Source organism: Rhinoderma darwinii, chromosome 5 (assembly GCF_050947455.1).
Source record: "Rhinoderma darwinii isolate aRhiDar2 chromosome 5, aRhiDar2.hap1, whole genome shotgun sequence".
NCBI classification, from domain to species: Eukaryota; Metazoa; Chordata; class Amphibia; order Anura; family Rhinodermatidae; genus Rhinoderma; species Rhinoderma darwinii.
Window position 1 is genome coordinate 170,258,180 of NC_134691.1, and position 16,966 is coordinate 170,275,145.

Genomic DNA, 16,966 nt, shown 5'->3' on the forward strand with positions numbered 1-16,966 from the left:
GGACAGATGACAGTGATGCATATACAAAAGAAGGGGAAAATTCCTTTACCAAACATGTAGTGCCAAATATACTGTACAGAGGTATGCCAAAAATCCACATGACCTTTGCCAAAGGAGTGTATTTTTTGCATAAACCAGGCCGATCTGCATTGGCATACCTTTTCTTTCACTGTATGGAATAGTGTAGTATATCATGCTGAGGCATACTGTACAATAAAAAAAATATATATATATATATTTTTATTATGGTCTCATGGGCGATGTATGCCATGGTATGCTTATAGAGTGTCATAGATCGGAGACTTCCGTCCAGGTTTTACATTGGGAAATCCTGCCGATGTAAACCTCAGACAAAAAGCAGTGAAGTGTGAACTGAACCCTATAGCACTATATACTGTACACATAAATAGGGACATTTAACCAGGATTTTGTCAGAGTTGGAGTTTATCCGGCATGGATGCCATATGTACGTGCATGTGTAAGCAAAGATATACTTGAACACTCACGCACCAATAGTTACAGTCAGTGCCCTCATAATCATAAACAAAAATTATGCTGACATACAAATAAACAATGTTCCTATGTCAGGCACATAAATAGTGCCGCTATACTGTACATATAAATAGTATGGCTAACTGTACACGTAAATAGCACTGCTAAACTGTACACATAAATAATAATGCTTTACATTACAAAAATACCTTTTTTTCTATATTGGTGTGCCGGATACTCTTTTATATTTATGTTTGGGTTGGGCCCCTATCCGTGCAAAACCGCACCCTTCCACGTATCTGGTGCTATCTGAACCTTTACACACACACGTATCTACAAATTAAACACACATATACACACATTCCAGCAACATATTTACACAAATTACACACACATTTGCACGCATTATACACAGATTTGCACTCATTTCACACACATACAGTGAAGGAAATAAGTATTTGATCCCTTGCTGATTTTGTAAGTTTGCCCACTGTCAAAGACATGAACAGTCTAGAATTTTTAGGCTAGGTTAATTTTACCAGTGAGAGATAGATTATATATATAAAAAAAAAAAAAAAAATCACATTGTCAAAATTATATATATTTATTTGCATTGTGCACAGAGAAATAAGTATTTGATCCCTTTGGCAAACAAGACTTAATACTTGGTGGCAAAACCCTTGTTGGCACGCACAGCAGTCAGACATTTTTAGTAGTTGATGATGAGGTTTGCACACATGTTAGATGGAATTTTGGCCCACTCCCCTTTGCAGATCATCTGTAAATCATTAAGATTTTGAGGCTGTCGCTTGGCAACTCGGATCTTCAGCTCCCTCCATAAGTTTTCGATGGGATTAAGGTCTGGAGACTGGCTAGGCCACTCCATGACCTTAATGTGCTTCTTTTTGAGCCACTCCTCTGTTGTCTTGGCTGTATGTTTCGGGTAATTGTCGTGCTGGAAGACCCAGCCACGAGCCATTTTTAATGTCCTGGTGGAGGGAAGGAGGTTGTCACTCAGGATTTGACAGTACATAGCTCCATCCATTCTCCCATTGATGCGGTGAAGTAGTCCTGTGCCCTTAGCAGAGAAACACCCCCAAAACATAATGTTTCCATCTCCATGCTTGACAGTGGGGACGGTGTTCTTTGGGTCATAGGCAGCATTTCTCTTCCTCCAAAAACGGCGAGTTGAGTTAATGACAAAGAGCTCAATTTTAGTCTCATCTGACCACAGCACCTTCTCCCAATCGCTCTCAGAATCATCCAGATGTTCATTTGCAAACTTCAGACGGGCCTGTACATGTGCCTTCTTGAGCAGGGGGACCTTGCGGGCACTGCAGGATTTTAATCCATTACGGCGTAATGTGTTACCAATGGTTTTCTTAGTGACTGTGGTCCCAGCTGCCTTGAGATCATTAACAAGTTCCTCCCGTGTAGTTTTCGGCTGAGCTCTCACCTTCCTCAGGATCAAGGATACCCCACGAGGTGAGATTTTGCATGGAGCCCCAGATCGATGTCGATTGACAGTCATTTTGTATGTCTTCCATTTTCTTACTATTGCACCAACAGTTGTCTCCTTCTCACCCAGCGTCTTACTTATGGTTTTGTAGCCCATTCCAGCCTTGTGCAGGTCTATGATCTTGTCCCTGACATCCTTAGAAAGCTCTTTGGTCTTGCCCATGTTGTAGAGGTTAGAGTCAGACTGATTAATTGAGTCTGTGGACAGGAGTCTTTTATACAGGTGACCATTTAAGACAGCTGTCTTTAATGCAGGCACCAAGTTGATTTGGAGCGTGTAACTGGTCTGGAGGAGGCTGAACTCTTAATGGTTGGTAGGGGATCAAATACTTATTTCTCTGTGCACAATGCAAATAAATATATAGAATTTTGACAATGTGATTTTCTTATTTTTTTTTAATATAATCTATCTCTCACTGGTAAAATTAACCTAGCCTAAAAATTCTAGACTGTTCATGTCTTTGACAGTGGGCAAACTTACAAAATCAGCAAGGGATCAAATACTTATTTCCTCCACTGTATCTACACATTACACACAATAACATTACATACATATACATACACTTCACTTACCTCTGGACATCATGCAGATAGCACAGGAAAGCAGTAAAGGAGTCATAAGGACAATTAGAGGGGCTGAGCAGTGGACAGGACTGCTGCTAAACATGATATGTTGTGAAGTCATTCATTTACCAGTTATAGTGATTTTAAGGTCATCAAAACGGATGACAGGTTTCCTTTAACCCATTAGTGACTGTCCATTAGTGATTTTACGGTGGCCACTGTCACGTTGGGTTTGTGGACCCACTAGGTCGTAACGCGTTGGTGGTATGGCAGCTGGCCAACAGGGAGCAGGTCTAAGTCTACAGTTCGTATAGGGTACCCATGTAGGCTCAGACAGTAGCAAGGCAGGCTCGGCTGGAACGAGGCAGCAGGCAGACATCAGGCGTGGTGAAGCAGGTCAGGCGTGGTATACAGGATTGCACGACTTTGGCTCAGCACAGTACTCAACAAGGATAGTACGGAATGCAGGGAACAGGAACAGGAAAAGGAACACACTAGGAGGCCATCACATAGACAAACTTAGGAAACAACAATGCTCAGGCAATGAAGCAAGGGTCTGTACCCTTCTTATAGTTCAGGGACTCACGGGTTCAAAGTTCATAAAAGTCCAGTGCGCGCGCTGCCCCTTTAAGAGCGGGCACGAGCGTGCGCGTGCACCCTACGGGATCCAGCTGAGGTGAGTGGAAGCGAGCGCTGGCATCTCCTCAGGAGGAGGCTGGGGCCAGCACTTGCTGAATAGTGGCTGCAGCTGTCAGGGAGAGATTGAAGCTGACGGTCCACAGCCACGGATATGACAGTATCCGCCCTCTTATGCCCCCTCTTATTGGGACCAGAGCGAGAGAGAAACTTCTTCAAAGGAGTGGAAGCATTGAGGTTCTCCTCTGGCTCCCAGAACCTCTCTTCAGGACCAAACCTCCTCCAATTCACCAAATAAAAAGTCTTTCCTCTCACACTCTTGGTGTCCAAGATCTCCTTAACCTCAAAGGTGTCTGAAGGACTGCTGGAGGCGACCGCAGGGCTAGGAGTCTTGGTATAGCGGTTCAGAACCACCGGCTTCAGGAGAGAAACATGGAAGGAGTTGGGGATCTTGAGGGTAGGAGGCAGCCAAAGCTTGTAGGCAACAGGGTTGATATGCTGTAGGATCTCGAAGGGTCCGAGGAACCTGGGAGCAAATTTGTATGATGGTACCCTTAGTCGGATATTCCTAGAAGACAGCCAGACCTTCGTGCCAGGGAGGAATTGAGGAGACTCTCTTCTCCTTGTGTCAGCCTTCCGATTCATGCGGAAGGTTGATCCGTTTCATGGAAGATCGAGCCTGTTGCCAGATCTGCAGGAAGTCTCTAAAAGCGGAGTCAGCCGCTGGTACCTCGGAAGTATCGGGCACCAGGAGAGGAATTAGTGGGTGTTGGCCGTAGACAATGAAGAACGGTGTATTCCTTGTGGACTCGCTTGTGTGATTATTATATGAGAACTCAGCCCACGGAAGCAACTGCACCCAGTCATCATGCTACTTGGAGATGAAGTGGCGTAGGTAGTTCTCCAAGATCTGATTGATTCTCTCGACCTGGCCATTGGACTGAGGATGGTAGGCTGAGGAAAAGTCCAACTTCACATGAAGGGCCCTCTAGAACTTCAAGGTGAACTGAACCCCCCGATCAGACACAATATGCTGCGGCAAGCCATGCAGGTAGAAGATGTGTTGGAGGAACAGCTGAAAAGCAGAAGGAAGACCGGTCAGAGGAACGAAGTGGGCCATCTTAGAAAATCGATCCACCACCACCCAGACAGTACTGCATCCGGCAGAGAGAGGCAGGTTCGTAATAAAGTCCATAGCTATATGCAGCCAGGGAGCATTGGGCACGGGCAATGGCTGGAGCAGACCAGCAGGTCTGGAGTGAGCGACCTTGTTGGTTGCACATACAGAACAGGAAGAAAGAAAGTCCATAATGTCCTTGGGAAGCGTGGGCCACCAGAAATGATGAGCAATCAGATCCCGGGTCTTACGGACCCCCGCGTGACCTGCCAGTCTAGAGGAGTGTCCCCAGCGGAGGATTCTTCCACGATCAGCCAGGCGCACAAAAGTCCTCACTGGTGGAATGTCCCCAACTTGCAGGGGATTGACAGAGACAATGCAAGACGGATCGATAATGTTCTGTGGAATCTCCATGGTGTCTTCTGTCTCGAAAGACCTGTACAAGGCATCCGCACATTCTTGTCGTCCGGGCGATAATAGAGCTCAAACTGGAACCTGGTAAAGAACAGTGACCACCTGGCCTGACGAGGGTTCAGCCTTTGGGCCGTCTGGGGGTAGGTCAGATTCTTGTGGTCCGTAAAAATTAGGATCGGATGAGCTACGCCCTCTAGTAGATGTCTCCACTCCTCCAGAGCCAATTTGATGGCCAGTAACTCCCGATCCCCAATCGAGTAGTTGCGTTCTGCGGAAGAGGAGAGCTTAGAGAAATATACACATGCCATTGACTTGCCCTTGGAACCTCTCTGGAACAGGAGTGCACCAGCATCGACAGAGGATGCGTCCACCTCCAACGAGAACTTCAGAGAGACATCCGGATGATGGAGGATAGACGTGAAGGCACTCTTCAGGCTATTGAATGCGAACTCTGCCTCGGGAGTGCACACCTTGGCTTTCATGCCCTTCTTAGTGAGCTTAGAGATAGGAGAAGTCAGTGAGGAGAAATTTGGAATAAACTGTCTGTAAAAATTCAGCATAATGACCCGGTAATCCTGCCAATGACTGAGGTAGAGAAGCGAACGAATCTGCACCAGGCATCGGCTTTGACACTCAAGGTCCCACTGGAGAACCTCTCCAGAATTCCAGTCCAGAACTGGGGCATGTAGTCGGAGCCAAGGCAGGCCCAGCAACACAGGGTTAACGGCTTTGGATAGGACATAGAACAACAGAAGTTCGGACTGCAGAGCCCCTACTTGGAGCCTCAGCGGCATGGTTACAGCAATAACTGGGTCTGGCAGAGGTAGTCCATTTACTGAAGCAACTGTCAATGGGCTTTCCAGAGGGGTGGTGGGTAATTGAAGAAGGTCCACCAGGTCTCTACAGATTAAATTAGCAGCAGATCCAGAGTCCAGATACGCGGAGACCTATGGTCACAGGTATGGACAATTTAGATGGAAGTCCTTTCTTACTCAAGGTTTTCACTCCTAGCAACCCTAGGCTTTGGGGTCTTTGGGGACACAGGTGCACAAGATGGCCACCGAGGCCGCAATATAGACAGAGTCCTGCAGTGCGTCTGCGTTGTCTCTCCTGGGTGGATAACTTACATTGGTTCATCCTCACAGACTACTTAGGAGGATCGACATCTGAGTACCGTAGGGGTTGTTGCAAAGTAGGAACCAGACTAGAAAGGCCTCCCTCCCGACGAACCTCTCGGAGGCGTTCTCGGATCCGTATATCAATCCGGGCGACAGAAAGATGAGGTCATCCAGAGTAGACGGAAGATCTCGAGCGTCAAGTTCGTCCTTAATTTTAGGAGCCAATCCATGCCAGAATGCAGCCACCAGGGGCGCATTGTTTCATAACAGTTCTCCCGCCATGGTGCTGAAGTGGATGGCGTACTTACTCACGGAGGTGTCTCCTTGGCGTAAGTTAATCAAAGATGCCGCTGCAGATGAGACCCGGCCAGGCTCCTCAAACATCATGCGAAAAGTCCAGAGGAAGCCCTGGAAGTTACGGGTCTCTGGTCCTTGTCTCTCCCAGATAGGGTTCGCCCATGCAAGAGCCTTGCCAGTGAGGAGAGAGATAATGAACGTGACCCATCAGACGAAAATGACCTAGAATACAGGCTGAAGTGGATCTGGCACTGATTAAAAAATCCACGACAGGTACTTATGTCTCCATCATAGCAGTCAGTAAGTGGCAAAGTAAAACGCGGGTCAACACTGCCAGGAGGTGTAGTAGGAGGGACAGCAGCTTGTGCCTCCTGACGATGTGCAAGAATGTTCAACGCCAGGAGGAGTTGGTCCTGTCGAGACCGGAGGTCTAGCATATCCGCCCGCATGTATTGAGACGTCGTCATGGTCTTGAATCGACCAGCGGGGTCCATGGCCTGAGCATACTGACACGTGGGGTTTGTGGAGTCCCTAGGGCTTTGGTGGTATGGCAGCTGGCCAACAGGGAGCAGGACTAAGTCTATAGTTCGTATAGGGTACCTGTGGCAGCTCGGACAGTAGCAAGGCAGGCTCTGCTGGAACTAGGCATCAGGCAGACATCAGGCGTGGTGAAGCAGGATAGGCATGGTATACAGCACGGCACAACTTTGGCTCAGCACAGTACTCGACCAGGATAGTACGGAATGCAGGGAACAGGAACACACTAGAAGTAGAAGGCCGTCACATAGACAAACTTAGGAAACAACAACAACAACGTTCAGCCATAGAAGAAGGGCCTGAACCCTTCTTATAGTTCAGGGACTCACAGGTTCAAAGTTCATCTAAGTCTGGTGCACGCGATGCCCCTTTAAGAGCGTGTACGAGTATGCGCGCGCACCCTACGGGATACGGCTGAGGTGAGTGGAAGCGAGCGCTGGCTTCTCCTGAGGAGGAGGCTGGGGCTAGCACTTGCCGACTCGTGGCTGCGGTTGTCAGGGGGAGGTTGGAGCTGACGGCCCGCAGCCAAGGATATGACAACCACTAACGGGCTTTATTCAGATGCAATAGCCATTTTACAGCGCTGCATCGGAATAAACAAATAGAGAAAGGAGCCGTTAAATCTCCCTGTTCTCAGCTACCAGAGGTAGTTGAGAGCAGGGAGCAGCCATGCTCTAATGGGCGAGATCGATATCAGTAGATCTCGCCCGTTTAACCCCTCAGATGTGGCGCTTAATAGCGAGCACCGCATTTGAGTAGTTTTGGAGAGAAAGAGGGAGCTCCCTCTCTCACCCCACTAGTACCCTGCATAAGGACGCAGGGTATCAGTGTGTTCTAAGGCAGCTGGGGGCCTAATAAAGGCCCCCAGGTCTGCCACTGGTTATGCCTGCTAGGCCATGCCACTGGCATGGCCTAGCAGATGCCTGTCCATTTTACACAGACAGGCACTAATACACTGCAATACAAAAGTATTGCAGTGTGTTATAATAGCGATCGTATAATCACATAGTAAAGTCCCCTAGTGGAATTAGTAAAAAAGTAAAAAAAAAAAGTATCATTAAGTTAATAAAAACAATAAGTGAAAAAAAAATGAAAAACCCACTTTTTCCCCTTAAAAAATGCTTTATTAAAAATAAAATGTTATAGGTCTAGAAATATGAAGACACAAAAACAAATAATTTTGAAAAAAAAGTGTTTTTACTGTGTAAAAGTAGTAAAACATACAAAATCTATATGAATTTGGTATCGTTGCAATCATAACAACCCGCTGAATAAAGTTATTGTGTTATGTATACCAAAAAAAGTTAATAAAAGTTAATCAATAAGTTATTAACCCTAAAATAGTGCTATTAAAATATACAACTTCTCCCGTAAAAAAACAAGACCTTACACAGCTATGTCGACACAAAAATAAAAATTGTATTGCTCTTTGAATGAGATGATGGAAAAACTTAAAAAATAGTTTGGTCATTAAGGCCTAAAAAAGGCTGGTCACAAAGGGGTTAAAGGGAACCTGTCACGTTGAAAATGTAGTGAAATCATGATGTAGAGTAGGAGAAGCTGAGCAGATTGATATATTGTTTTGTAGCAAAGGATTCAGTATAACTTGTTATTTATTCATTCAAACCTCTCATCATTATGGGCTTAGGAGTCCAGTGGGTGGTCCTAAGCAGTGAATGACAGCCTTTCCTGTATGAGTGTGAATACAAAGATAGTGTTACGTTGGGTACGTGGACCCACTGGGCCGTACCGTCTTGACGGTATGGCAGCTGGCCAACAGGATGCATGTTACAGTCTATAGTTCATATAGTGTACCTGTGGCATCTCGGACAGTAGCGAGACATGCTCGGCTTGGACTAGACAGCAGGCAGACGTCAGGCGTGGTGTAGCAGGACAGGCATGGTATATAGCACAGCATGACTTCAGCTCAGCATGGCACTTATCCAGTATAGCACAGGATACAGGTACAGGAACAGGGAACACTGGGAACTGGGAAACACTAGGTGACCATTTGCTTAGACAAACTTTGCGTAAGACAATAGCGCTCAGGCATGGGAGGAAGGGGCTGAGCCCTTCTTATAGTCCAGGGTACTCATGGGCTAATTTTGACATTAACTTCAGGTGTGCGCGCGCTGGCCCTTTAAGAGCGGGCACGAGCACCCTACAGGACCCGGCCGAGGTAAGCAGAAGTGAGCGCTGGGGTATCCTGAGGAGGAGACAGGGGCCAGCGCTCGCAGACCCATGGCTGCGGCCGTTAGGAGGTGAGTGAGCCTGACGGCCCGCGGCCATGGACATGACAGATAGCTGTCAATCCCTGATTGTGACTGCCCCCCACTACACTCCTAAGCACAGAATTAAAATTATTTAAAATTAATAAATTATAAGTTATTCTGACATTTTTGCTACAAAACTATAGATCAGTCTCCACAGCTCCCCCTGCTCATGCTGTCCGTAGATTGGTCTGAATTTTCAATGAGACAGGTTTTCTTTAACACTGTGCATAAAATAATTAAATTGGTACTACTTCATTACTTTGTACAGATTAGGCCCTTCCTTTACAAATGATGACTAAGCCATTAGAAAATACAATGATGCTATAAGGAACTCATTGACATCTTTAAATAAGCTGAATTAATTTATGGGAGGTACAAGCCATATTTCACATGAAGTAATAAGGCGATATATCCCTCTGGAATCCACTTAAATGACACACAATACAAGACCATATAAATGTAGCACTAAGATAAATTCAGTGTTTCAACACCATATTTTCTATCAGTGGGCACAGGGAGGGGTAGACAGAATAAGGTCAAAATAAAATATTTTATCAGCTTCGATAATTTGTGGCAGAAAACAGACGTGTAAACCTACATCTTAAGAAGAATTCCAAACACACAGCCAAGTAATACTTGGAATTATTTAGAAATGAAATATAAATATTATAGGATAGGATAATTCACACAGAGCCACAATTCTATAGAAAACATGCTAACTAAACAACTGGGCTGTGTTCTCTACACACCCTGGACAATTCTAGGGTGTGTAGAGAAATGACCAATTGACAATGTATACTTGTATTTCCCAGAGTAATTACAGAGGAATAGCACAATGCAGAGTTTTTAGAAAAGTTGCTCCAGCGTAGTTGTTTTAAAGGGAATACAACTATTTACGAAACAGTTGATGCATACTGTACACACACAAAAAAAAATAAACACCTATACCACAAATCTTTTAGTTATGGATGGCATGCAAAATTTTTGGTGTGTGGGATTAATGGAATTGTAAGAATTAATTTCATTATTTATGAGTTGTTCCGTATAATGCAGAATACCATTACAATGATAATTTTTTTGCATATTCTTACTTTTACTTTTTATTTTTACAGGAGCCAATTCTTGAAAAAAGGGATATTTTTAAGAAAGGATTTAAAAGTGTTTTGCCTGCAAATCATGAAGACATGTTACAATTTATCTTTGATCATGTGTACAAATTTGATATTTATGGCACATACAACACCTTTGGATAAAACAGCTATGGAATATACTCAACGAAACAGTCGTAGCGTATCTCAAGATGGCATAAAAGTACTACAACGCAAAAAGAGAGGGTGGATGTGGAACCAATTTTTTTTACTTGAAGAATATACAGGTTCAGACACCCAGTATGTTGGTAAGGTAAGTGTTACAGGAGAATGCCTATTACAATATGTCTGCAGAATAATATTATTATTACTGAAACTATTACTGAAGATTATTGGAAAAAACATTCTCATATAACTGTATTAAGAAAATGTAACAAACAATCTGAAAATGGCTACTGAACAACATTTTTACAAATACCCAAAAACTGTTACTTTATACGCTTCCCTGGGGACCTTCATAGATATGAAAGAAATACAAATCGAGCAGCTGCCAAATTGACTGGCGTGTGCTAACTTACAGCATAATGCACAACAGCACTTTATGCTATTTGAATAGTGTGTCCGTTCTCATTTAAAGTCAATAAGCGGCACTCTAGGCAAAAGGGCGCGCTACAATACCACCGTAGCACCACGGTCAGGTTTGTCACTGCTATATCTTTACCAAAGACTTATATTACCAAAAAAAAAAAGAGAAAGCTGGAGATACATGGTTCACGGTTAACTCCACAGGGGCCCCACCACAGGCCTGTGTTCTATTAGGCTGGGTTCACACACCCTATTTACGGACGTAATTCGGGCGTTTTAACCTTGAATTACGTCCGAAAATACGGCTCCAATGCGCCGGCAAACATCTTCCCATTCATTTGAATGGGCTTTACGATGTACTGTGCCGACGGTCATTTTTTTTACGCGCCGCTGTCAAAAGACGGCGCGTAAAAAAGACGCCCACGTCAAAGAAGTGCTTGTCACTTCTTGGGACGTAATTGGAGCCGTTTTCCATTGGAACCATAGAAAAACAGCTCCAATTACGTCCGTAATGGACGCAGCGAAAAACGTCGGCAACATGCCATTACGCCTGAAATTCAGGAGCTGTTTTCTCCTGAAAACAGCTCCGTGATTTCAGGAGTAATGGACGCTGCCGTGTGAAGATACCCTTACACAGGTCTTCTTTTAGGATTATTTTCCCTCTTGGGATTCACACCCGTCTCCGCTTGGATTCTATCCTCAGCTTGGATTATGGGGTTTTAGTCTCTACTCTCTAGGCCCTGACTTCAAGAGCTCTATTCCTGTTTTGCCAGACCCTGCTTTCAAGAGTTCTGTACTAATGTGTCCATTAGGCAATCTTCCTATGGACTATAAGAAAACAATTCAGGTCTACTTCTCATGCACTCTGTCAACATGAGAGCAAGGCAGTTTTCTCTCTAGGGCCCTGAACTCTGAAGGGCTCCTACTACGCCACCCTTCGCACTGACAATTCGACCAGTTCAGTTCAGGAATGTACTATCAGGCCACACCTCAGGACTTCACGGCAATCAGCCCTCGCTGTAGTTAGTCAAGCGGCCCACTAAGTCACGAATACTTATAGATCTCTAAAAGAACCTAAAACAGCATTTCCCGGGTTTGAGCACAGTACCACTCATCTGTCCACTGGCTCCCAACACATGACAGCAGACTCCCCAGTGCTAACCAAGCTAGACTGACCGTAATCTTCAGATTTTTAAAGTATGTAATTTACATCTACTTAAATCTAATAGCTCTATCAAAAATTTGTGATAATATTGCAAAAACTAAACAATGTAAAAAACTTTTTCAATTTTTTTTAAAAACCTTGTGAAGAAAAATAAATGATTTTTTTTTAATTTCAGTAATAAAAAAAATATTCAAAATCAATGTTCCATGTTGAAGTAAAGTGTACATATCAAAAATCCAAATACCACACGTTTATTTAATTTGTTTCAGAAAAAGTTTCCTCTCTAAAGAGCCCTAACAGTTTATATTCTCCTCAGTTGGATGCCCTGTGGATTTCATTTGTTACATTCTCTGCATTTTGGTGTTATTTTTTTTTTTATTGGAAAAATAATTTCTTATAAATATTTCATAACTATGACTTAGGTAAGATTGCAATTCTTTTCAATGCAACTATATTCTTTTAGTTTTGCATTTTAAGTAGTTAGTTTTCCAAGTTATGCTTACTTTATTATCACTCACAGTTTTTATGCAGTCTATGGTGCAGTTTTTGGTTTAGTTTTTTGAGCCAAAGCCTGAAGTGGATCAAAAAGGAAGAAAAGGTATAAAGAATAGATTGACACATCTCTTTTTTGGGGCCACTCTTGTGATTAGCTTTACAAACAGAGCCAAAAACTGCACCAAAAACGGCATCAAACATTTGTGTATTGGGGTCATCTGAAGGCAATTGTCTATGCTGTGAAGATACGAGATGTGCAGCAACTGAAACTACGGATACTGGAAGCCTGTGCTAGCATTTCTTCTGTGGTGTTGCTATCAGTGTGTGAAGAGTGGGAGAAGAGGGTTGCATTGACAATCCAACACAATTGGCAGCCCTTTGAACACATTTTATAAGTGCTCAGAAACTTGTAAATAACTCATGAAAGAATAAAGTAACGTTAAAACCAAGAACACCATTGTTTTTCCTGTGAAATTCTCGATAAGTTTGATGTGTCACATGACCCTCTTCCCATTGAAAAAACTAAAGTTGGATACAAAATGGCCGACTTCAAAATGGCCACCATGGTCAACACCCAGCTTGAAAAGTTTCCCCCCTCCCATATACTAATGTGCCACAAACAGGAAGTTAATATCACCAACCATTCCCATTTTATTTAGGTGTATCCATATAAATGGCCCACCCTGTAGATATTCCACAATCAACTGTGAGTGGTATTATTGTAAAGTGGAAGCATTAAGTAGGCAAAGCAACTTAAAGTAACAGAGCAGGGTCGCTGAGTGATGAGGTGCAAAGTGTATAAATGATGCACGCATGCTACTGACTCAATAACTACAGACATCCAAACCTCCTCTGGAATTAACTTCAGCACAAAAACTGTGCAGCGGGCGTTTCATGAAGCCTTACATCACTAAGCACAATGCCAAGTGTCGGATGAAATTGTTTATAGCACGCCACCACAGGAGTGTGGAGCAGTGGATATGTGTTCTGTTGATTGACAAGTCAAGCTTCTCTATCTGGGAGTCTGATTGACCAGTCTGGTTTTGGCGAATGCCAGTAGAAAGATAACTGCCTGACTGCATTGTGCCAAATGTAAATTTTGGTGGAGGAGGCATAATACGATGGGGATGTTTTTAGGTGTTGGTCTAGGTCCGTTAGTTCTAGTGAAGGGAAATCTTAATGCTTGAACATACCAAGATATTTGGGACATTTGTATGCTTCCAAATTTGTGGAAACAGTTTGGAGAAGGCCCTTTTCTATTTTAGCATGACTGTGTCACAGTGCAAGCAAAGGTCCATAAAGGCATGGATGGGTGAGTTTGGTGTGGAAGAACTTGACTGGCCTGCACAGAGTCCTGACCTTAACCTCATTGAACACAGACAACTGTGTCACATAATGCGGGGCTTGAGGTGTGAATCCTTGTGGCTGGCGCTGGCTAGACTGGGGCATGGATTCTAAGGGACTTCTGGTATTCACCCTTAAAGGGGTTATCCGACTTGTGAATATTTTTGTGAAGCATGAATCTTTGTGAAACATGTGATCACTGCAGTGAATGAGAGGGCTTGGCTCAGCGGTCATGTGCTAAAATTCTGGCATCACAGATCAGTGATCGGAGTCAAAATGCCAGGAATAAGGCATGAATATATTCAGGGCCTGCTCCAGGTCTGTGTATGCCCTTGGGCAATAGGGTCTTGTGAGCCCCCTTTTATCCAAGAGAGGAATACTCGCACTTTAAATAAAGCTGTGCTTCCCCTCCCTCGTTGTCTGTGCCTGTGACTGTGCCTGTGTACTCCTTGTATGTTTCCCACATGTACCTGTGGTCCTGTACTGTCCCTGTTAGTCTACTTCATCCACTGCCACCGAAGTGAGAGAGCGCAGTGAATGGCGGAGAGTAGGGTGCCCATGTTGCCATGGCAACAGTGCTCTACGAGTGCCGTGTGCCATGGTATCGATGTCCTGACATGAAGGTACAGAGGAGAACTCCCCCTGATGTGCAGGGGAGGGGAAATCAGCAAACCATCGCTCACGGAAATCTTGGGACGCAGCAGTAAATGTGGTAAGGAGGGGGCCATTCAGTGTGTATGGACAGGGCTGCCATTAAAAATTCAACCAAATTGCCAGGGCTCTGTAGGACCTGCAAACATTAGTAGGCTGTATATTTCATCCCATTAGCAGACTTAAGACAAACAAAAACTTGACTTGCACTTAGGATAACCACAAAAAATCTGATATTCAAATTTCACCTTACAGGAGCTATGCTATAGTTCCTTGCACAGCCTGTTGCTGGAAGTACCACTTTTCAGAAAAAAACTGTGATCTCAGTATCCAACAATTAGGGTACATCCTACCATTATGAATTAATTTTGTGTGATGGAAAATTCCTTTAACTGTACCCGAAGAGTTTTTTTTTAAAATACTAATTTAATGGGCAATGCATAGTATTCAATTAGTAGTGGTAGTGAGTGGTAAAAATATTGCCACAATATAATATTCTTCCTGATTTTATCTCAGTTACCTTAAAATGCAAGGACAGTAAGTATTAATTTACACCTGTCCATATAGCAACATTAATGTGCACTGAAGCCTATGAATGCAGCTCGTTCATAGACTGCTGTAATGACAGGTGTAAATGAATACCCATTGTTCCTACAGATGTGATATCTGGGATATAAATCAGGGAGTAATTTTAACATGAAGGTTATTAAAAAGTGGTAGTGATTTTACTGTTTGGAAAACGAAAGCGTAATAGTTGTTTACATACTCCCAATGAAAGCTCCTCCTTTTTGTGGCTTCTCCTGCAGTTTCTTTCTCCCTCATTTTATACTCTCTCGGCACTTGAGGAGTGGCTATGTAACAGGCCCTGCGGAGTGCAGTGGGTCTCAGAATCTTCCCGGCTTTTACTGGTGTTGGCGCCGGCCCTACATACACAGTCGAGTCACATTATTATGACCACCAGCTAATATCCAGAGTAACAAACGTGTGCCGCACGGACAGCAGCTAGACGGGCTGGGAGTGACTCAATAAGGTGCTGGTAGGTTGTCTCAAGTATCTGGAGCCATACTGACTGCAATGAATCCCACATTTGCTGGAGAGTGCATGGGGGAGCATCCATAGAGCGAATCAAAACTATCAAGGGGTCCCACAGATGCTCAATTGGGTTCAAGTCTGGCAAGTTAGGGGGCCAGGAAAGTACTTGGAAGTCTTGGTAGTGCTCTCTGCCAACCACTGCCGCATAGTCTTCCTGGAAGATGCCATCTGCCCCAGGGGAAACAAACCCCTGATGCCCTGAACCCCTGATTGGTCAGCATCATACACTTCTTTACAACACCCACTTGGTCAAAAAGTCAAAACACGACCAGTTGTCTATTAAGAAAGTCATTAGCATAAATCTAAAACAGGTTATAACTCCGTCAAAATTGATTGTTTTTCTAAATAAAAACTGCTGTAATTTACACTTATAATGTGGTGACAGAGCCTCTTTAAATACGCTTTATCAAAACTCGCATTGGAACATGCATACAATTGGTGCTATTTTTTGCGACTTTTCTCTTCACTCCTTAACCCCTTCAGGACTGAGCCTGTTTTGGCCTTGTGGACGCAGCCAATTTTTTCAAATCTGACGTGTCACTTTATCTGGTAATAACTTGTGAATGCTTTTACCTATCCAAGCGATTCTGAGATTCTTTTCTCGTGACATATTGTACTGTATGTTAGTCGAAAAACTTGATCAATAAATTCAGTATTTGTTTGTGAAAATCACCAAACTTTAGAGAAAATTTGCAAAAATTTGCATTTTTCTAAATTTAAATGTATCTACTTGTAAGACAGATAGTAATACCACACACAATAGTTACTAATTAACATTTCCCATATGTCTACTTTATGTTTGCATCGTTTTTTGAACATTATTTTATTTTTCTAGGACGTTACAAGGCTTAGAACTTTAGCAGCAATTTCTCACATTTTCAAGAAAATTTCTAAAAACTATTTTCATAGGTACCAGTTCAGTTTTGAGGTGGCATTGAGGGCCATATATATTAGAAACCCCCATAAGTCACCCCATTTAAAAAACTGCACCCCTCAAAGTATTCAATACAGCATTTAGAAAGTTTCTTAACCCTTTAGGTGTTTCACAGGAATTAAAGCAATGTAGAGGGGAAATTTACTAATTTATTTTTTTTGTCGGAAAAAAAACATTGTAACACAAATGGCTTTACCAGAGAAACGCAACTCAATATTTAGTGCCCAGAACCTGCAGTTTTTAGAAATATCCCACTTGTGGCCCTAGTGTGGTAATAGACGGAAGCACAGACCTCAGGAGCAAAGGCGCGCCTAGAGAATTTTGGGGCCTCCTTTAAATTAGAATATATTTTAGGCCCCATGTCAGGTTTGAAGAAGTCTTGTAGTGCCAAAACAGTGGAAACACCCCCAAAAAGACACCATTTGGCAAACTACACCCCTCAAGGAATTTATCAAGGGGTATAGAGAACATTTTAACCCCACAGGTTTTTTGATGAAGTTAGTGGAATTAGTCCGCAAAAATGAAAATCTAGATTTTTTCCAATAAACTTACAAGGAATAAAGAAGAAAAAGCTAGAGATTTGTAAAGCAATTTCTCCTGATTACGGCAATACCCCATATGCGGTAATAAATGGCTGTTTGGACAT

The 16,966-nt window shown here is 43.3% G+C and overlaps 1 protein-coding gene across 1 annotated transcript in view; it reads left to right on the plus strand.

Annotated features, from left to right (window-relative positions):
* Positions 1–16,966, plus strand: part of LOC142651718 (cadherin-9-like) — a 166,312-nt gene that overhangs the window by 10,112 nt on the left and 139,234 nt on the right. Inside the window, exon 2 of the mRNA XM_075826746.1 lies at positions 10,079–10,367. Within this exon, the coding sequence (XP_075682861.1) occupies positions 10,143–10,367 (225 nt within the window). The 5' untranslated portion in view covers positions 10,079–10,142. The remainder of the gene's footprint in view (positions 1–10,078; positions 10,368–16,966) is intronic.